The following is a 22757-nucleotide window of genomic DNA, read 5'->3' as shown; positions in this document are numbered from 1 at the left end:
AAGTGGGAACAATTCAAGTGGTCTTAGAATTAAAACATTACATGCCAAGAAACTTAGAACACAGCCAATGATCTCAGTTAATGTAATTTGTATTGGACTACTTCTACAAAATTATACTGTCTGCTGTTTCTGCTATTCTTTCAAATACCAGCACCTCCTTGGGAGAAAGACTGGGCGTTCTACTCCTGTGAACTTAGGTATAGTCTCAGAAACGCACAGGGAGTCACTAAGAATCAGGAATGGACTTGATGGCAGTGAGTTTAGATAACTTAATAAGTTTAAACAATTTAACATAGAGTAGAATTTTCAATCACCTCAGACACATGTGAAAGTGAGCCCATGAATAAGGAAGGCCACAGAGAATTGAATTTGAACTATGGTGTTGACAGAGAATATTGAAAGTACTTTTGACTGTTAAAAGAATAACCCCACCCACCCCACACCCACCCAACCAGAAGAATGCATGTCAGAGGACAGCACTGAAGCTACAGCTTGGGGAGAGGGGCGCGTCTGGTCAGAGCACACAGGAGAAAGGAAGAGGGGTGGAGAGTGAGGGGAACACATCCTGGCCCACCAATCCCGGAGGACGATATTCCTGCTCAGAGCAGGCAATGCACAGAGAGGACCATAGGGCAGCCCCACCATGAGACACAACGTCCCTCACTGAACCATAGCACTACGGGAGACAACACTGGAGACATAGTGCAGGAATTGTGCCTGATCTGACCCCTTCACAATGGAGCGAAACACTAAGGACATGTAACAGAGTAGCAAGGGAACAAAGCAGTGAAGTCCCCAGGGAATACCAAAAATAGACATTGGGGACAGAGTGTGGTACCCCATCAGACTCGACTGGAAAACACTCCTAAAGGTTGAAAAACAGACCTGGAACCATTTGTAGGCTTTCCCTGTTTTGTCATTGGCTTTCTTTTTGTTGTTATTTTGGTTTGGTTTTGTTGTTGTTGTTGTTTTGTAGGTTTTGTCTTCCTTTGCTGTTTTGTTTGGCGTTGCCTGGTTTTTGCGCTTATTAATGAACCTGCATGTCTATCTAGATAAGATAGGTGGGATAGACAATTCGGAGACGAAAACCATGGGACACATGATTCCAGGGGCACACTGGAAAAGAGGAGGTAGGAGAAAGGAGGGGGAAAGTCATCCAAAGGAGGGACAAGGGAACAACAAGTAAACTAAAATCTATAGAGAGAAGGACATAGGATGCCTAGTGGGGCTTAATCAAGGGCAATGTAACAGTGAGGAATTACTAAACCCGAATGAAGGCCGAACATGATTGAGGGACAAGAGGAAAGAAGTAGGAGGCAAAGGACATTTATAGAGGCCTAAATGCAGACATGTACATATGTAAATATATTTATATATAATGATAGATAAATAGATCTATGTACTTATATATATGTGTTAAGAAATAAGGTAGCAGATAAACATTGGGCCTCTACTCAAGCACTCCCTCAACATAAGAACACTTTGTTCTAATAACCCAGCATTCTGTGATGCTCACCTTCCTGACACCATCACTGAAGACAAAGCGGGTGCATAAGCAAATGTGGTAAAGAAAGGTGATGGTGCCCCGCTATCAAAAGATATAGCACCTGAGGTCTTAAAGGCTTGAAGATAAACAAGTGGCCATCTAGCTGGAAGCAACAAAGCCCACATGGAAGAAACACACCAGCCTGTGTGACCACGAGGTGTCAATGGGATCAGGTATCAGGCATGTAAGACCCAGAACAAAATCATACCAATGTGAAGGGGGGGCGGTGGGGGACGGGCACATGGAGTGGAGACCCAAAGCCTATCTGTAGACAATTGGACATCCCCTTACAGAAGGGTCACAAGGAAGAGACGAGCCAGTCAGGGTGCAGTATAACACTGATAAAGCATACAACTTTCCTCTAGTTCTTTAATGCTTCCCTCTCCACCTATTATGACCTCAATTCTACCTTACAAATAGGACTAGACCAGAACAGGCACACCGCTACAGATAAGAGCCCACAACACAGGGAATCCAGGATAGATAAACCCCTCAGGACCAATAATGAGAACAGAGATACCAGGAGGATAAGGGGAAGTGGAGGGAGAAAGGAGGAATCAATAACAAAGATCAACATATAACCCCCTCCCAGGGGGACAAACAACAGAAAAGTGAGTGAAGGGTGACAGAAGACAATGTGAGATATGATAATAATAATCTATAACTTATCAAGGGTTCATGGGGGGGGCGACGAGGAGCTGATATCAAGGGCTCGAGTTGAAAGAAAATGCTTTGAAAATGATGATGGCAACATATGAACAAATGTGCTTGACATAATGGATGAATGTGTGGATTGTGATAAGATATGTAAGTGCCTCCAATAAAAGTATTTATTTAAAAAAAGAAAGAACAAGTAAACCTGTCTTGGAAGAAGTACAGACAGAACGCTCCAGATGCAAGAATGGCAAGACTGCACCTCACCTATTTCGGACATGTTTTCAGGAGAGATAAGTGCCTGGGAAAAGACATCTTGCTTGGGAAAGCAGAAAAGAAAGTTGATTAAAAAGAGGAGGAAGCTCAAAAAAGTGCCTTGAGCCAGTGGTTGCAGCAAAGGGCTCCGCCATAAGCAAAGGACGGCCCAGGCTGCAGCAGTGTTTCCTTCCACTGTCCATTTCCTTCGACTGCACGACGGCAGAGCCAACTCAACAGCACCCACAGGCAAGCAGTGGTCTGTATCACAAAGAGAAGTCTGCCACTGAAAGATGGCTCAAGTAGAGGGGCCCAGTACATAATTTTTTTAAGGTGCTTCAATTATAATGGCATGAATTCAATCATCTCTAACTATTCCTTGGTATAAAAACTTTAACATCTATAAATCAAAAATATAATACATTTCTACACTAAAATTGCAAGATATGCCATAGATATTGCTACTTAGCTACTAGATTGGACGTACATTATATAAACACAAACGTTTTCTTACTTGGGAAAAACATTTTGACGCTTGCTTGAACTACACATTAGAAAACAAAATAGTCAATAAAATAGTCCAGAAAGATTACCAAACCTTGAAAAAATCTTCAAGTTGTTTACTGTTATAGAGAGAGGGGATGTTTGCAGAGAACTGCAGCAGATCTTCAGCACACTGTCTTCTTTCTTCAATAACCGTTTCATCAAAGCGTCCTAAAATTGAATAAGAATTGGCACTTCAGGAGTGATCAAACACAATGTGGTGATAGCTTATTTCCAACGATCAGAAAGCAGCGGCAGCAGCAGGCCTTTCATTGCCTCTTTGCTGTCTTACTATGCAACCTTCTGAAGTCAAAGCGAGTCTCCCCAATGAGAGCCAGCCGTATTCTGACCAGAAAAGAAAATAATGCTCCTGATAAAACAGGAAGCAACGGTGTCAACTGATAAACAAAGGGTGTATTCATCATCTGCAGCCAATAAATGTAAGAGTTCCCATTTAGAAAGCTGGTGATTTGAAACTAAAGTTGAAAAGAAAATTTTAAAGAACTCAAAATGGTTTTCTATACCAATTTAATACTGTAATTACTCATACAATTTTCCCTTTTCTACTTTTTTTTCTTTTTAATTTATAAACAAGCTGAAGAGAGGAAATTATGAGAACATCTGTGTATCAGTGGGGTCAGAAACCTCAGTTTGAAGCAAAGAGCTTTTATGCTAAATTCCATGTGTGCTGCTGTCAGCATGTGTAACAGCGTGCTTGTGAGAGAAAAGAACACACCGGAGCCAGAGAGTTCTGCTTTACAAGGGGATCCAAAGGTGGTTTTCAACAAATGTCAAAAAATGACACATGTATCATTTGCATGCTGATAAGACATTTTCAAATATGATCATTTTGTACTGCTCTGAGGTCAAACTACCTCAGTGAACATTTGTCACATGCCAGATTTCAGACTGATTGCAATACAGGTTTAACAAACACAAAATCAAAACAGTCACATCATCACATATTTAAATATTTTAAGTAGCTTTGCAATGTGCTAACAGAAAACTGAGGCACAAACAGAGTCCTAGTTATATGGCTCAAGGCAAAAAATTAACAAAAATGCTTTTAAGTTCACTGCGTCTCGTGTTGATGGGAAGTGCCTAGGCCACAGTAAGGCCAGACAGTAAGGAAAGGACAGACTGAGGGCGCCGAGACTAGCTTAGCTCTATCTCCACCAGCTGTGTGGATCTTCATAAATTATTACCGTGGTGCCTTTAAATCTTCAAGTACCATCATAGTCCCTTGCATGCAGAATACAGCAACAAAGTTTTATTGATTGTACAAGGAGGCTACAAAAAAGGTTATGGGAAAATTCCGTTATCTTTTCATTCCATTTTCCACGAACTTTCTGAAGCCCCCTCACAGGAATTCTTAACTGTGGGTCTATAAGCCCTCTTAGGATGGATGGGACTCAATGATGACACTCATGCAAAATTCCATGCCTATGTCTACATGTATATTTTCCTACTTTTTTAATGAGTCTGCAATTTTTATCACCCTCTCTAAAGAGCCCAGGGCCCCTTAGCTGACCTATACACTGAGAGCATGGCACGAGTGGCAGTCAAACAGAAGGCTGCTAATTTCTACTATACTACTACTTGTTGCTGAAAAGACTGTATCTTCTTCTTTAGGGAAACAATTCCCTTTTTTTTTTTTTAATTCCCAATTTTTAAGTGAGCACATAAAAGCCACAAAAGACTACAGCTTCCAGCTTGCCTTGCAGTTGGGTGTGGTATAAAAGGGAGTAAGTTCTGGCCATGATATATGAACCAATTATATGAAAAGACTTCAAAAAGTTTGTAGAAAAATCCCATTATCTTTCAATTCCATTTTTCTACTAATTTTTTGAAGCTCCTTCATATATACAGAAAGAGAGAGAGAGCGAGAGAGAGAAAGCGAAGTTCACCGATGGTTACTGAGGATGGAAAGAAGAGGGAGAAAGAACCATTTTCTAAATTGTAGGCACTTGTTACTTTTGGTGATGTGAAAGACAAGACCAAATATAAGTGAAGTCAGTACAACTTAACCAAGGTAAATAAATTATGAAATATGTAAGGAAAAAAAGACAATTTTAGTAAATCTATTGCACACAATTTGATAAATGCACATGCATATGTAACTATATACTTATGTATATACATGCTTGTGTGAGCTGTACATATATCCATATACATAAAAAAACACAGAGCAGGCACAGTTACAGAAGATTCCAACACATATCCGAACAACTTGCTTGGTTGATTTACTATGTTACATTCTCCGGGGACAACTTAGTCAGCTAGTAGATCATAGTTCACCAAGACAATGTTCTATATCCTAGATTGGACAGCACTATCTTAAAATCTTATGAGTAACCATCTAATATACTATTATTGGTCTCTATTCCTGTAGAACGAAAGAAAAGGAAGGGAAATCAAAGGCTCAAATACGAAAGTAGCCCATGGACTAACAGTAAATGTGAACTACCGCCTCTCTAGTTTGAGGTCAGAAGAACTAGGTGCACAATAGATGATCCTATATAGAATGAGAAAACATTGCAGAACAAAACCCCAATTCCTAAAATGCTCCAGTCTGATTATACTGATTGAAAGAAGCTGAAGGAACTCCTAAGATTATTACCCTAAAATTACCTCTTAACTTGGATTTTACGTTATTTCTGTAGGTTACCTTTTAGCCAAATAATAGATTGGCTTATAAAATAAGCAGTATCACCCATGGGCAATGTGACCTCTCTCAAACAATTAACTACCTGAGACTAAATAGTTAATATTTACTCAAAAGCAAAGAATGAAAAGATAAAGATGGAACGGGAAGCTCGATCATTAGAAGCAGAACAAGCAGAATGAAAATGAGAATGCTGACACATTGTAAAAATTGTAATCACAGGCACAGAGTAAGTTCTATAAAAATGAGTACAGGAGAATGTACATTTGCTGTGCAAAACAAGCTAACAAATGAAAAAAAAACTCACTGCCACCGATTTGATTCTAACTCACTGCAATCCTATAGGTCAGGGGAGAACTGCCCTGCGGATTTCCAAAGCTATCACTTTTTATGGGAGTAGAAAGCCTCATCTTCCCCCTGGAACGTTAGTGGTTTTAGACCACGGGCATTACAGTGAGCAGCCCAATGTGTAACCACTACTCATGAGGGTTCCCAAGTTCCGCCTAAAACACAGATTACTACACTTCTCTCCCAAGAGCCACTGTTGGGCCAGCAGCTGAGTACTTAACCACTGCGCCACCAGGACTCCTTCTAAAAGTCTGGAAGGCTACCCAGAAATGTCCACTGTGGAGCAGTGCAAAATTACTAGAGGCACAAGACACAGAGAGCATGGTACATTAGAGAAATGGTAAAGTAACTGAACTGTAGATAATAGCTAATCATAGCACATATTTTAAAAGTCTGAGCTAGACACAATACAGATACAATCCTCAGAAGAGTAGATTATACTCATTCAACCAATAAGAAAACGGACATCAAATGTTAAGAATTTGTACAAAATCACAATGCTAATAAACAGGCACTCCTTGGGTTGTTCATTTCATTGACAAATCCTACAAACTTTTTTAAAAACCCAAACCAAATTCACTGCCACAAGTCAAAACCAACTCACAGCAACCCTATAGGGCAGGGCAGGGCAGAACTGCCCCTGGAGTTTCTGAGACTGTAATTCTTCATGGGAGTAGAAAGCCCCATCTCTCTCCAAAGGAATGGCTGGCAATTTAGGATGACTGACCTTGTGCTTCGCAGTCCAACGCATCACCACTGTGCCAACCAGGCCTCCTAGAAGCTCGTTAGTGTTACATAAATCTGCTCTCACTTTAAAATGATTACACCGACCCGTTTATAATTCAAATTCTTCCTCAGTCACATTCTTTTGCTGCACGTGCAGCTTTCACATCACTGAAAGGGCTTCGAGCCTTCTCTTGCACTGACACTCCAAAAAAGCTGCAAGGCAAGCTCACTGCAACTCCCAGCAGCACTGTAGGGCAGAGTAGAATGGCCCCTGTGGGTTTCTGGGACTGTGAATCTTTACAGGAGTAGAAAGACTCCAGCAGAGGCTTCTCTGTCTCCTGTGGAGCAGCTGATGGTTTTGAACCATTGGTCTTTCTGTGAGCAGCCCAATGCATAGCCCACCACACCACCAGTGCTCCCTTCTTGCACTAAAGTAAGGGTGGGGAACATTTTATTCTCTGCCAAGAGCCATCTGGATATTTATAACATCATTCACAGGCCAGACAAAATCATCAAATTACGCCTGACCATGGCCACACTTACAGCTTGTATGTGAATTTTTCACCTGACTTTTGGAAAGCCAAGAATTCCAACCCAGCATTGATCAGAAATGTGCACCACAGCTTTTGGAGCTTTGGGACAGTGAAGACTCTCGGGAACGGGACTTCTGAAAAACAGTCTCACACAGAATGTACAGCACGTTTCTTGGCCTTGAGCATTTATCCAAACACAGATTCACAATCTTTTTCTAAAGTTTGTTTATGATACAGAACACTTTGATGGAGTATCTGAGCTGCTAGAAATTTAGGCAGTATCATCAATGGCTTTGCTTTACCTCTTAAGACAGAACATAAACAGTTCATGGTGAAAGTGTGATCCCTTTACACACTGTCAGGAACTTATCACTCTTCCATGCTCAGCTGGCATATTGCATAGTACAGGTTTCTGGAGAAAGATCATTCTCTCACAGAAACAGCTATTAGGAGATTAATGGAGTTTGGGCCCAAAACATGTAGTCCAAAAGTGTCTGTACGGGACTTTGAAAACACGTTGGAACCTGGTGACTATGTCGTTCATATACAATGTCTTGAAGGTGTTTATGGAAATGAACAGCACCACGTTTGACAGCTGACAGCCACATACAAGCCATATACTCATCAACGCGAGAAAAACATAGAAAAGGAACATAAAGAATTGTGGAAAACACTTGAAGATCCGGCGTTAAAGAGAGGTCTTAGGCATGCTTGGGATAATTCCAACTTAACAAAAACACTAACAGCATTACTAACCTGTGAAGTCACATATTTATATAGTAGAAGATGGAGCAACACTTTTCAGCCTTGTGCAACTTTACAGTAGATTTCACATTTGTTTCATTATTACAACAACCCTATATATACCTACCTGTCTGTAAGTAAAGAAAAATCAAAATAAGGACTTCAATTCAAAGTTTGGACAGTCTGGACTTCTCAGAACTTTGCACACATAAGAATTCTTCTAACCCTCTTTAGAAACAAAGCTCAGAGATCTGTTGATGAAATTGTTGTGTTAAAATTTCATTGTTGGGAATTCTTTATTTATCATTAGCAGAGTATGATACAATTTTCAAAGGTGAGCAACCTTAAATTTAGCTTATTTTTCTTCTAAGCTGTGCAGTGTATTCATAGTAAATGGAAGAAAAAGAATAGCCTGCAACATTTGGTCAAACATTGAATTAATTCACCCTAACATGAAGGTTACAAGAGCCCTGGTGGCATAGTGGTTATGCATTGGGCTGCTAACCGCAAAGTCAGCAGTTTGAAACCACAAGCCACTCCAAGTGAGAAAGATGGGTTTTTGTATTCCCACAAAGAGTTAAAGTCCAGGAAACTCACAGACACAGTTCTACCCTGTCTACAGTCACTGTGCGTCAGCATCAACTCGATGGCCGTGAAAATGTGACAGCTAGAACTGCTTTCTTTGCCTGAGGCATGTGATGTCAGCTCATTGGTGACTGAGGACCCGATGTTCCCCGGCCCTGCACTAAAGCAAGGCTACCTAAGAACAGTACACACCTGTTCAGACTCACCTACAAATTCTTAAATACACTGGTCAGAACATAACCTGGGGACTACTTGTAGTCCTTCCTTCTCTATCCATCTAATTTCACTACGCACGTCTTTTCACTATAATACAGAACAGTCACCAAATGATCTGGCAGCTCTGTGAAACTCTTTTGCTGTGAAGGTTTACTTACTGAAAATGGGAGAAGAGCTAAAAAAGATAGATGATCAATCAACAATCCTCTACATAACCACAGCTGCTGCCTGCAAGGTTCACTGCAGACATCCAGTATTATCAATGGACTGAAAAAGATGTTGAGAGAGATAAATCACTCACTTAGTAGAATAAGAAACCTTTCATTGAAGACATAGAGGGTGCATAAGTAAATGTGGTGAAGAAAGCTGATGGCGCCCAGCTATCAAAAGATATAGAGTCTGGGGTCCTATAGGCTTGAAGATAAACAAGGGGCCATCTAACTGAGAAACAACATAGTCCACAGGGAAGAAGCACACCAGCCTGTGAGATCACAAGGCGTTGAAGGGATCAGGTATCAGACATCAAAGACCCAAAAAATCATAGCATTGTGAATGAGGTGGAGTGCGGAATGCAGACCCAGGGCCCATCTGTGGGCAATTGGACATCCCCTTGCAGAAGGGCTGCGGAGAGGAGGCGAGACGAGCCAGTCAGGGTGCAATATAGCAATGATGATACATACAACTTTCCTCTAGGTCCTAAATGCTTCCTCCCCATCACTATCATGATCCCAGTTCTACCTCACAAATCCGGCTGGAGCGGAGGATGTACACTGATACAAATAGGAACTGGAAACACGGGGAATCCAGGACAGATGAACACCTTAGGACCAGTGGTGAGAGTGTGATACCGGGAGGGTGGAGGGAAGGTGAGGGAGAAAGGGGGAACAGATTACAAGGATCTACATATAACCTCCTCCCTGGGGGATGGACAGCGGAGAAGTGGGTGAAGGGAGACGTCAGACGTTGTAAGATATGACAAAATAATAATAATTTATAAATTATCAAGGGCTCATGAGTGAGTGGGGAGTGGGGAGGGAGGGGAAAAATGAGAACCTAATGCCAGGGGCTTAAGTGGAGAGGAAATGTTTTGAGAATTATGTGGGCAATGTATGTACAAATGCACTTTACACAATTGATGTATGTATGGATTGTGTTAAGAGTTGTATGAGCCCCTAATAAAATGATTAAAAAAAAAACACACACAAAAACCAAAATATCATTTATAAGACAGTGGGGGGAAACTAAAGATCAAAGTTAATGTTAAAAGAAAAAAAAAAAATCACACCTTTATGACAAGGTAAATATTTACAATAAAAGTACTTTCAATGATAAATACAAAGCCTGTTATACTTTATTTTGGTTTGTAACCCTATTCACCATATACTAAATGAAATAAAAAATAATTACATAGAATATGATTATAATTGGATGTTATTGGGCACATAACCTGCAATAACATAATCTGTGACAAGATAAAGGAGAAAACACAGAATATGCAGAGATAGATACCAATTTAAATTGGTTATTATAAACTTAGGATGTTAACTGTAAACCTTATGGTAACCATAAAAAAGTACCTTCAAATTTTACACAAAATTAAATGAAAATCAAAATACTTTACTACAAAATAACCAACTAAATGCAAAAAAAAAAAAAGTATGGGAGGAAAGAAGGGACAAAATACGTATAAAATGTAGGGGATAGCAAAATGGCAGGAAAAAAGCCCTTTGGTGGACAGTAATTATTATACCTATAAGAGAATGTTGTTCAGCTATAGGGAGAAGTAAAATTTTGATCAATGACACAACATGGATGAATCTTGAGAACACTGGGCTGCGTGAAATAAGCAGAGGACAAGGGGAAAGCAGGGGACACAAATATCAAAATTGAAAAGTATACAAATCAGGCAACTATATAGACAAAAGTAGACCAATGATTTCCAAATCGGGGCTGACAGGAGAAAGAATGAGGTGCTATTGTTTAATGGATAGGATTTTTTTTTCATATTAACACTGAGAGTAATTTTTCACATCTTTCACATTTCTTACAGTCCAATCAATGGTGTAAAAATTCCCACTATTTTATCATAAATCAAGGTAATAGTAGCCCAAAGAAAACCTAATCCATTAGTCAATTCCAACTCACAGTGACCCTGCAGGACAGAGCAGAACTGCACTACCGTTGTCAAAATTGTTCCTTTCCAGAAACACACATTCACATCTTTCTCCCAAGGAGATTCTGGTAGAGCAGCTGGTGGATTCTAACCACTGATCATTCTATGCATGGGTGAGTACCTTACATGCTCTGCTGTCAAGGCTCCTTCAACATTACTGTTAAAAATTAAACAATTCATTGCCATCAAGTGAACGCTGACTCATAGTGACCCTACAGAGTAGAGTAGAACTGTCTCATTTGAGTGCCCATCTTCCTCCTACAGAGTAGCTGGTGGTTTTGAACTGCTGCCCTTGAAGGCATAACCACTATGCTATCAGGATTTTATACTTGATAATAATCTACTACCTTTCTTAAGGTCATTTACTCAACATAAAAGAAAAAAAAACACAAATTTCACTAAAGAATGTTCTTAATGAAATAGTAAACATTGCCATCATTGTTGTTAGGTGTCGAGTTGATTCCAACTCATAACGACCCTATGTACAACACACAAAAAACTGTCTGGTCGTGTGCCCTCTTCACAATTGTTCTCATATCTGAGTCTACTGTGGCAACCACGGTCTCAATCCATCTTGTCAAGAGTCTTCCTCTTTCTCACGGTCCCTCTTCTTTACCAAGCATGATGTCCTTCTCCAGGGACTTGTCTCTCCTGAGAGATAACATGTACAAATTACATAAGACGAAATCATGCCAACATTGCCTCTATGAGGCATTCTGGCTGTACTTCTTCCAAGACAGATTTATTTTTCATAATTCTTCACCAGCACCAAAATTCAAATGCATCCATTATTCTCTGGTCTTCCTTAATCAATGTCAAATTTTCACTTGCACATGAAGTCATTAAAAATAGCATGGCTTAAAAAAAATTTTTTTAATAAATACATAATGCTATGGGTTGGTTTATGTGCACCTTAATCCTCAAAGTAACATCTTTGCTTTTGGACACTTTAAAGAGATCTTGGGTAGCAGATTTACCCAATGCAATGTATCGTACGATTCTTTGACTGTAGATCCAAGAAATATAAAATCCTTGACAACTTCAGTTTTTCTCCATTTATCACAATATTACCTACCAGTCCAGTTGTAAGGATTTGGGTTTCCTTTATAGTGAGTTGTAATCCATACCAAAGGCTACAATCCTTGAACTTCATCAGCAAGTGCTTCGAGACCTCATTTTCAGCAAGCAAGGTTGTGTCATCTGCGTATTGCAGGTTAATAAGCCTACCTCCCATCCTGATGCCACATTTTTCTTGATCTAATCCAGCTTCTCAAACATCAAATGCTAACTTTACCAAATCTCAACTTTTGAGAACATGTCTTTTTAAGAGTCTCTGGGATGAAATCTATAGGATACCACATCTAATGAACAACAAAGTGCCATGCTTTGCTCCAAGAAAACACTAGCATATAATAATTTGAGTCATCAACTAGATATCTTTTTCTTTTTTTTTCTTTCTTTTTCTAATTTTATTTATTCATTTTAATCGTTTTATTAGGGGCTCATACAACTCTTATCACAACCCATACATACATCAATTGTATAAAGCACATTTGTACGTTCATCGCCCTCATCATTCTCAAAACAGTTGCTCTCCACGTAAGCCCCTGGCATCAGGTCCTCATCTTTCCCCTGCTCCGCCCTCCCTCATGAACCCTCGATAATTTATAAATTATTATTTTGTCACATCTTGCCCTGTCCAACGTCTCCCCTCACCCACTCTTCTGTTGTCCATCCCCCAGGGAGGAGGTCACATGTAGATCCTTATAATCGATTCCCCCTTTCCAACAGGTGAGCATCATGGAATGCCAATTTAATAGAACAAAGTATTCTTGCAATGAGGGAGTACTTGAGTGAAAGCCCAATGTCCATCTGCTACCTTAATACTAAATCTATAAATATATGCACATAGATCTATCTCCCCATCCTCATATATAAATATATTTACATATGTACATGCTTTTATTTAGACCTCTATAAATGCCCTTTGACTCCTAGCTCTTTCCTCCATTTCCTTTGACTTTCCTCTTGTCCCACTATCATGCTCAGTTTTGATTTGGGTTTCAGTAATTCCTCTTGGTTACATTACCCTTGATCACGCCTACCAGACCTCCTACACCCTCCTCACCACCGATTTGGATCACTTGCTGTTTCCTTGTCCCTGGGTTTGTTAACACAACTACGTTTCCCCCCACCTCCCCCTCTCCCATGTCCCCCGGAACTGTCGGTCCCGTTGTTTTCTCCTCCAGATTGTTCATCCAGCCTATCTTATTTAGACAGACCTGCGGAGATAGTAACACACACAAAAACAAAGCAGAGCAAAACCAAGCAACAATATACAACAAACCAATGACCAAAAAAAACCACAACACAACAAGAAAGAAAGGCTTGTAGTTAGTTCAAGGATTGTTTGTTGGCCTTTAGGATTGTTTTCCAGTCCAACCTGTTGGGACACCAAGCCTGGCCCCAAAGTCCACCTTCGGCATTCCCTGGGGACCTTGCTGCTCCGTTCCCTTGCTGTTCTGTTGCACCCCCTTAGTGTTTTGCCTCGGTGTGGCAGGATCAGATGGGGCGCACTTACGATCTTTTTCATAGAACAACATTTTTATTTAAAAATACAACTAACAAACTATAACTCCTTCGACCTGGATGTATAGTAGCTATGTTCTCAAAAAGAAGGGAGCCTGACACTTCAAGGAAAACAACCAAGAGCAAGTGTCAAGCCACTATGAATTTGAGAACTTTCTAATACTTGGAAGTTTCTTCTGCTCCATAATGGTATTTAAGGAATCCTGGTGGCACTGTCCAGTAACCAGGACAGTGCTAACTACAGCTAAGTCCCCTGCTAACTACAGCTCTGTAGGCGAGAGAGAAGGCTGGTTCGGAAACCCTATATGTTGCTATGTGACAGAATCACCTCAATGGTATTAGATTTGGATTTTGTTTGGTATAATGATACTTACTATAAAAATTATAATTTTCAATACTAGAAAAAATTATATAATAAAATGGCCAATATTTTAAGATCTGCCTAACTCAAAGGAACTAATGATTTTCAAACAACCAGCAAGACATGTTACACATTCATGCACAAATAAGTAAAATATCCATTCACATCCTAGGAAAATCAATAGGTTTTATGTGACAAAACAATTATAAAAGGTTGATAAGGTTGAAAATTTTGCTGTATTATACCTCAACGAACCAAGATCACAAATAAGATAGTATAATAGTCACAACTGATGAAAGTAGGTGTGGGTATTGGGAGATTCATTTTAATATACACTTTATCTTGTATGAGTTAAAAAAACAAAACAAAACAAAAATGCAAACAAAAGTAAAGAAGGCCAAAACTTTTACTGACAAGAATTTGTGTGGAAAAACAAAAGTTGATAAGGTTTCCAGATTTCATAATGCAATTAACCTTCAGGAAATTATAACTTGCCTAATACTGATGAGTCCAAGAAGAATATCTCAAATAATCTGGAAAAGCTATTAAAGTACTGCTTTATTTTTAAACTACATTATCTGTACACAGCCCTGGATTTTCTTTATATTTTTCAACCAAAATAATGTGCTGCAATAAATTCAGTGCAGAAGCAGATACAAAAATCCAGCTGTCATTTTGGTCCAGCTGCCTTCCTTTAGGTCAGCCATTAGAGATTTTCAAAATGTAAAACTATTACTTGTTCGAAAATCGTCATTTCTTATTATAATGTTAACATGTAACATGTTTGCTTTTATTTTTAATAATTTTTTAAACTTTTATGTATGGTAAATATTAATATATAAGCCATATAAACAAGAGTTATTTAGGGTTACCAATAATGTGTAAGAGTGTAAAGAGGGTCCTGAGATCTAAACACCTAAGAGCCACCGATACATGCCTCTTATGTACACATGAACACATACTTGTAGGAAAGGATAAAAAAAGAATTTCTAAGAAATTATATACTACACCAGTGGTTCTCAACCTGTGGGTCATGACCCCCTTAGGGGTTGAACAACCTTTTCACAGGGGTCGCCTAAGACCATCAGAAAAAATATTTCCAATGATTAGGGGTCACCACAACATGAGGAAATGTATTAAAGTGTCACGACATTAGGAAGGTTGAGAACCACTGTACTAGAATGTCCTTCCATTAAAAAAAAACCCTGCAAATCCATACTAAATATAAGCAAATTTTGCTGCCTTGTGATTGACTTTTCATGGCACCATCAAGTTACTCCACCTCTTAAACTGTAACTCATTCTTTCAGTTTTGTTTTATTCACTTTTCAGGCAATGATCGGTCAGGCATGGTCCTCATCCTAATGATGCCACTCCAAGCAAGACTGAGGCAGTCTCTAGACCAAGGAATCAGAGAAAATGACTGTGAAGTGCATTATGAAGGTGGTTCCTTAGTTTTAGAATACAAAAAGCACTTTGGGTGATGGATTTAGAAGCAAGATTCTTAAAACTCTTCAGAGTAGTGGCTTTTTAAAATTATTAATGTCTTCATAATAAAAACGCCACAAGACTGAACAATTTGACGATGATAGATGTCCTGAAGCATTGCTCTTTTGCAACTCCTACATCGTGATAGTCACTTCAACAAACACGAGACTGAAATTTCATTAAGAGTTGGGCTGACATGAATTAAACAAGATGCTATTGATAACATATTTGGGGCATACAATCCTGGCCCGGTAGCTGCAAAATAGAGGCCGACAGGAGCAGCTTAACTTAAATCATGAAAGGTGTCAAGAAAAACGTTAAGAAACGAATGATATTGGATAGTAACTCTGAGCACAAGAGAAAAGAAACGTGGAACAATATGCAATACCTTGGCTCACAGGCCGAAAGCAAGCAGTCTGCTTTTGTCAGATGGTAAGAGTTCACAAACCTCCCAGTGATTAGTTGGGAAACAAAATGAACTGATGACACCTTCAGAAAGCTTCGACTGCTACTCATGTCTATTGTTTTTCACCTACGAAAACACAAAACCTTCCCTTTTTAGTTGTACACCCAAAATATCTCTTGCTTATTTCAACATAGCATTAATAGCCTAAAACATTCATATTAAATCATTGTTAATATTTTTTAAAACTTTACTAACCATGTCAGAAGAGTAATGACAGAGGTCAAAGAAAAGTCTACAGCATACTCAGGGGGTGACAGAGGAACTTAAAAGGGGAAATCCTTCCCTAAGACTTGCATTCAGATCTCCTTGGAGAAGGTGTGGGAGCCCCGGTGGTGTGGTGGGCTGTGTGCTGGGCTGCAAAGCACAAGATCAGCAGCTTGAACCCAGATGATTGTCTCAGCAGCAGGCAACACCCAGTCAGAAAATGGAATCTTGACCGTGATTTGGACAGGGTAGGTATTATAAAGAATATGTGACCCAGGCCACAGCTGGTCTATGGTTTGAGGACCTAAGCTCAACCACAAGCCAGGAATAGCAAACAGGATATTCCTGGCAACACTGGCAGAAGACTATATCTGAACGGCAGAAAGCTGTGGGCAGAGTCTGACACCAAAATTAACAGACTTAGCTTCCACTATTTGGCAGCACAAAGCAAGAGCCAGGAAGAGAAACACACCAGAATCTGATCTCTCGCAGAGTCCCTCCAACACCTTCTACTGATTCAGCTTAATCACATCAACTTAAAAAGGCTGTCCAGCAAAGCAATGAAAGGTGGGGTTGAGGAAGTAGGGTAATAACTGGCATGGTCTCCAATTATCATTCACCACTAAAACCAACTGTTACTTAAAGAAATGGATGATTACAGGGCTAGAATCACTGAGCATTCGTATTATGCCTAAATATAAAAAGCATCCCCCACCCCACAAAAAACATATATATACATCACAAGAAGAGGCTTCAGAAAGTTTGTAAAAAAAGATGGAATGTAAAGATAATGGAATTTTTCCACAAGCTTTGGGAATCTTCTTTGTATGATGGAAGCATGTTATAACAGTGTAGATGTCAGATTAAAGAGGCTCTTACTGGTAATAAACCAAAAAGTCACACTCCCTGCCACTGAGTCGATGCCAATTTACAGCAACCCTATAGGTCAGGGTAGAACTGGCCCTGTGAGTCTCCAAGACTGCACGTGTTTCCAGAAGTAGAAAGTCCGTCTTTCTCCTACAGTGTGGCCAGTGGTTTCAAACTGCTGACCTTGCAGATCACAGCCCAACATGTAAATCATGCCACCACGGCTCCTCCTACTGGTAATAGCTGAGGCAATTTAACATCAAAATAACTAAGTACAGAGGGAGAAGATCAATCAGTTTCTACCATCCCAAATCATTAGACACTCCAACGAGAGTAAGTATCACAGAAGGCAATAATTACATTTCAGATGGTGGGCATACCAGGTGGGCCAAACCGCCACGAGGAAAATTGCTTAATATTACATAAACTGACCCAAAGGGAGAACTGACCCCGTATTATGTTCCTAAATGGGCAATTTTGACCTAATTTCTATGGTGACCCAGGCAGCATGCAATCAGAAAGAATAGTGTCTGGGATCTTAAAGGTTTGTCTCAAAACAAGCAGTCATCTAAGTGAGGAATCTGTTAAGTCCACAGGGAAGAAGCACACCAGTCTGTGTGACCCAAGGATTATAAATAATAAAATCCAAACACAGAGGAGGGAATGGTATCAGAATTTAAATTCTGAATAACCAGTTTGCAGAACACTATGGATGATAATGGAAGCCCCAAATCCATTTGTAGGGTCCCTATGTAGAGAGTCTCCAGTGAATGCCCTCTGACCAGTCTAGGGATGTGAATAGCCTTAATTCAGAGGACATTGTAAAGCAGATTTTAGAAGCTGTAGTTACGCTAAAATGTAACACCTTATAATTTCATCATCTTTTTATTAATTTTTAAAATTCCAGTTTTCTAGTATTTTCTGTTGTCTTTTCAATTAAGGTTTTCCTGTTTTATTTGGTGATTATTGCTGGGTCTTTTTGTGGTTTTTTAATCTTTGTATGTTTTTCTGTGCAGGGAATCCAGGATACATATATCTAAAGAGACAGTAACTGTATTAATAATTACCTAAGGGGATGGAGGGGTGGTTGGGGGAAAATGGGGCATCAACAACAATAAATATAAGGAAAACAACATTCTAATTGTGGTGATTATTGCCTAGCTCTTAATATGACTGAACTATTGAACCGTAATTATGTTCATTTTTATATTTCTTAAATAATTAAGTACATCAGGGCCAACAAGGAGAGTAGAGCTACCAGGAGGATTCGGGGTGGGTGGGGGGAGAAATGGGGAATCAATTACAAGGATCAACCTAGAAAAGTGGGTGAGGGGTGAAGGAGGATGATGTAGATATGGAAATAATAATCTATAACTTATCAAGGGTTCGTGAGGGAGGGTGGGCGGGGAAAGGAAGGGGAAGAAATGGGGAGCTGATGTCGGGCTCAGGTGGGAAGAGAATGCTTTGAAAATGATGATGGAGGCATATGTGCAATGTGCTTGACACACTGGATGAATGTATGGATTGTGATAAGAGATGTAAGAGCCCCCAATAAAAGTATTTTTTTTAATGTTTTAAATAATTAAGTACATTAGAAAATCCTACATAATTAGGAAAACACAGATGTAGGAGTCCATATTAATGATAGATGATTGATTAGATAGATAGATACATACATACATACATACATAGACACATAGATAAAGGGAGAAGAAAGTATAACAGTAAAGATGGAGAGGGTGTTGTATTTGAAATATCACTATTTTGTAACCATAATATAGAGATAAATTCATGTAAGAATCTTAATGGGTATTAAATCTAAGGGGTAATTTTGAAGAATAGAATAGTTTCATGGCCTTAAACATTTTTCTCCAAAGGTAACTTATTAAAACAAAGAATGGAAAGGAAGGAAGCTAGTGGTATATAGGAGGTCCTAATCCCTGGAAATTTGGAAGACAGCTAGCTGCCTGGTCATCTGACAGAAGAGATACGTATTTGTACTCATTCCAAAGAAAGGTGAGGCAACAGAAGGCAGAAATTACCAAGCCTATCATTAATATCACATACAAGTAAAAATGTGCTAATAATAATTCAGTGACGATTACAGAACAGCAACAGGGAGCTACCTGAATTTCAAGCTGGATTCAAAAACGAATGTGAAAATAACTATGCCACCATTGACCTCCCATGCATCTTGACTGAAAGCAGAGAACAGTAGAAAGTTGTTTAGCTGTGTTTCAGTGACCATGTAAAGGCATTCTATGTGGGTCATAACAAACTCTGGATAGTATTAAGAGTGGAAATTCCAGAACACTTCACTGTACTCATGTGGAATCTGTACATGTACCAAGAGTAAGTGACCAGACGTCCCGCTTTTGGCTGGACAGTCTCGATTTTTGGCGTTTTAAAAAACTCCCGATTTTTAGAAAGAATGCACGACAAGCTAGGGAACGGTCTATTTGAGCCATATAGACCAAATTTTTTTTTTTTAGACCAAATTTTTAATCAAGAACCCAACCCCCTCACCCCCCGGCAATGGTGTCCCACTTTAAATCTGGTCACCTGAACCAAGAAGCAGTCATTTGAACAAAAAAAAGGAACACTGCATGATTTACAATCAGAAAAGTTATGCATCGGGGTTATATAATTCTCACCATCCTTACTCAAAACAATCCAAGAAGCTATTCTGTATGAAGAACATGGCATCAGGAGTGGAGGTAGACTGACTAACAAGTCACACAATGGGATATGCAGAGGACACGACCTAGCTTGCAGAACATGAGGAAGACTTAGAGCACTTGCTGATGAAGACTAATGACTGCAGCCTTCAGTATGGATCACAACTCAGTGTAAAGAAACCCACATCCTCACAACTGGCCCAATAGGTAACTCATGATACATGGAGAAAAGATTAAAGTTATCAAAGAGTTCCTCTTGCTTGGATTCACAATCAATGCTCATGGAAGCAGCAGCAAAGAAATCAAACCAAAAAAATCAAACAATGTACTGAACTGCACAAATCTGATGCAAAAGATCCCTTAAAAGTGTTGAAAGGCAAGGGTGTCACTTCGACGGCTCTGGTGCACCTCACCCAAGACATGGTGTTTCCAATCACTTCATATGCACGTGAGAGGTGAACAAAGCACCAGGGAGACAGACTAAAGAAGAATCTGTGCATTTGAATTACGGTGTTGGCAAAGAATATTCAAACTGCCATAGACTGCCAAAAGAATGCGCCAGACTGGTTTGGGAAGAAGTGCGGCCAGAATGCTGCTTAAAAGGAAGGACGGTCAGACCTCACCTCATACTTTGGAGAGACCAATCCCTGGAAAAGGAAATCATGCTTGATAAATAAGAACTCACTGCCACCGAGTCAAATCTGACTCATAGTTGAAGGGCACCAGAAAAGAGGAAGACCCTTGATGAGAAGGATTTACACAGTGGCTGCAAGAATGGGCTTGAACATGACAAAGACTGTGATAATGGCACAGGGCAGGGCACTTTTTCATTCTGTTGCACAGGGGTCCCTCTGATTGGAACTGACTAGACAACGCCTAACAACAATCTCTACACCAAACACTGCCATCAAGTTGATTCCGACTCACAGCAACCCTATAAGACCAGGTAGAACTGCCCCTGTGGGTTTCGGAACTAATAACTTTTTAAGGGAGTAGAAAGCCTCATCTTTCTCCCTCAGAGTGGCTGGTGGTTTCGAACTGCTGACCTTGCAACTGCAGCCAGATGTTTAACCACTACACCACCAGAGCTCCTACAACAATCCCTAGAATCTATAAATGTTCCCTTTTTTGGAAAAGGGATCTTTGAAGCTGTAATTAAATTTGTGATCCTGAGATAGGAAAGACGATCCTAAATTATGAGTGACCCTAAGTGCTATCACAAGTGTCCTTAATAAAAAAGAAGCCAAGGGACATTTCATAGGGAGAAGAAGGTGTTATGAAGATGGACCAGAGAGAGACTAAAAGATGCAAACCTTGGAATGAGGCAGCCACCAAATGCTGGAAAAGGTAAGAAAGATCCTCCACTGGAACTTCTCGAAGAAGTCAAGCCCTGCTAATGAATACCTTAGTGCTAGCCAAGTAGATCTGAGTGCACCTGCTGGACTCCAAAACGGAGGGAAAGCGAACTCCTGGTGGTTCTTGCTGTCTTGTGGGAGTGAGAAATAAATGCACTTAGCTAATGAAATTCTACCAAGAACATGAAAAAATAACTTCGAGTGCTTGCTGAATTAAATGAGTTACCTTAATAAGAGGGGCTTGGCTTCTCACTTCATGGCACAGTAATTTCCAGCTTTAACTGGTATACACAATTAACTATTCGTCACTTTTTAAAAATAACAATTTAAAAATAACCACTTACCAAACACTATGCCTTTGGCAAACGGAGGAAACAATTCTGAATGTCGAAATAAATTTTTGTGAATTTGCCAGAGTTCTTTGTGAAGTTTCTTAAAATCACTGTATCTCTTCCACACGATTATCTAAGGAGAGAAAAAAATGACGTGTGTATCTATAGTGAAGCTGTTTAATTCCAAAGTTCTGAACAAGAAACACTCTTCATTAAATGCTCAAGACAAGCATACAAAATGAAACAAATGTGCCTTCTAATCAATAAGGGTAGCCTATAATCAACTGATCATATTTGATTTTAAAATATAGAGCCATCATTCTGCCTCAAACTGTTCTGCCTGGATTTTCAAATTTCAGCTTAAATAGCATTATTTTCAAAAATAAATAAATAAATAGTATTGTTTTCTTCATACTGGAAAAACATGCAACCTGGTACAAAGAGAGCATACATAAAATGTCACTTCACTTCTTAAGAGAAAGTACTGGCAAATACTTTTGTTGTATCTATGTTTACCACAACCTAAAAAGAAAAATTTGCATTAACTATTAGTCTGGAAATGAGTTTTATAGTCAGTCTCAAAAACAGCATGTTTATAAGCAAACTGAAAGGAAAAAAAAAAACTCACTGCCTTTCAGTCAATTCTGACTCAGAGCGACCCTACAGAACAGAGTAGAACTGCCCCTGTGAGTTTCCAAGACTGTAACTCTTTGTGGGAGTAGAAAGCCAAGTCTTCCTCCCACAGAGCTGTTGGTGGGTTCAAACTGCTGGCCTTATGGCCCAAAGTGTAACCACTACATTACTAGGACTCCTATGTTTATAAGCAGAAGATAATAAATTTAAACAGTTTTTAAACACAAAGTACATACGCCTAAAAGGATAAGTAAAAACTGAATAGCCAAAGTTTTGTAGCAAGAATCAACATGAACTTAATCATTAAGACAATTAAATTTCACACACACAAAATTTTCCTGTAGGTTAGACAACACTTAAAAGTGATTTTACTTTCATTAACTTGGACTGTTCTTTACTTAGGAAAACACTTTTGTAATGGAGGACCTAAAACACGCGACCTCAATGATCGCTGCTTCGTCTTCTCAGTCACCTCCAGACAGCCTACGCTGAGTTTCAGACTCTGCTACCGGTATGCCCCCGAGGACCCTCATCCCCTGCGATCCAACACACGTCGAGTGCGTGCATGCCTGACACTCATGAGCCGACATTAGACCCCGCAGGTTGTCACGTGTGATTTAAGGGATTTGCCCCCAAATGCACCCTCCACATACATGAACTTCTTCACTAAAATTTATCATACTACCAAAAATTTTACCATGAGTAGGTTTCCTGTTTATAATAAGACTCATAATTCTAGAAGGCTACACACACTTTATGAATTAATTTAAATACACAGCTTCTTAACGTTACTTTCA

The 22757-nt window shown here is 39.5% G+C and overlaps 1 protein-coding gene across 7 annotated transcripts in view; it reads right to left on the bottom strand.

Annotated features, from left to right (window-relative positions):
* RPS6KC1 (ribosomal protein S6 kinase C1) overlaps positions 1 to 22757 on the bottom strand; it is a 219558-nt gene that overhangs the window by 166349 nt on the left and 30452 nt on the right. For all 7 annotated transcript variants that reach the window (XM_004699883.4, XM_045298271.1, XM_045298273.1 and 4 more), the window contains exons 3-4: positions 21340 to 21460; positions 3054 to 3169 (exon numbers count right to left, since the gene is read on the bottom strand). In XM_004699883.4, the coding sequence (XP_004699940.1) occupies positions 3054 to 3169; positions 21340 to 21460 (237 nt within the window). The remainder of the gene's footprint in view (positions 1 to 3053; positions 3170 to 21339; positions 21461 to 22757) is intronic.

The sequence above is a fragment of the Echinops telfairi genome, unplaced genomic scaffold (genome assembly GCF_000313985.2).
Source record: "Echinops telfairi isolate 266 unplaced genomic scaffold, ASM31398v2 ScPeMD7_7424;HRSCAF=8462, whole genome shotgun sequence".
NCBI classification, from domain to species: domain Eukaryota; kingdom Metazoa; phylum Chordata; class Mammalia; order Afrosoricida; family Tenrecidae; genus Echinops; species Echinops telfairi.
The sequence above is the reverse complement of the archived record's forward strand: the minus strand, read 5'-3'. Positions and strand labels throughout refer to the sequence as shown.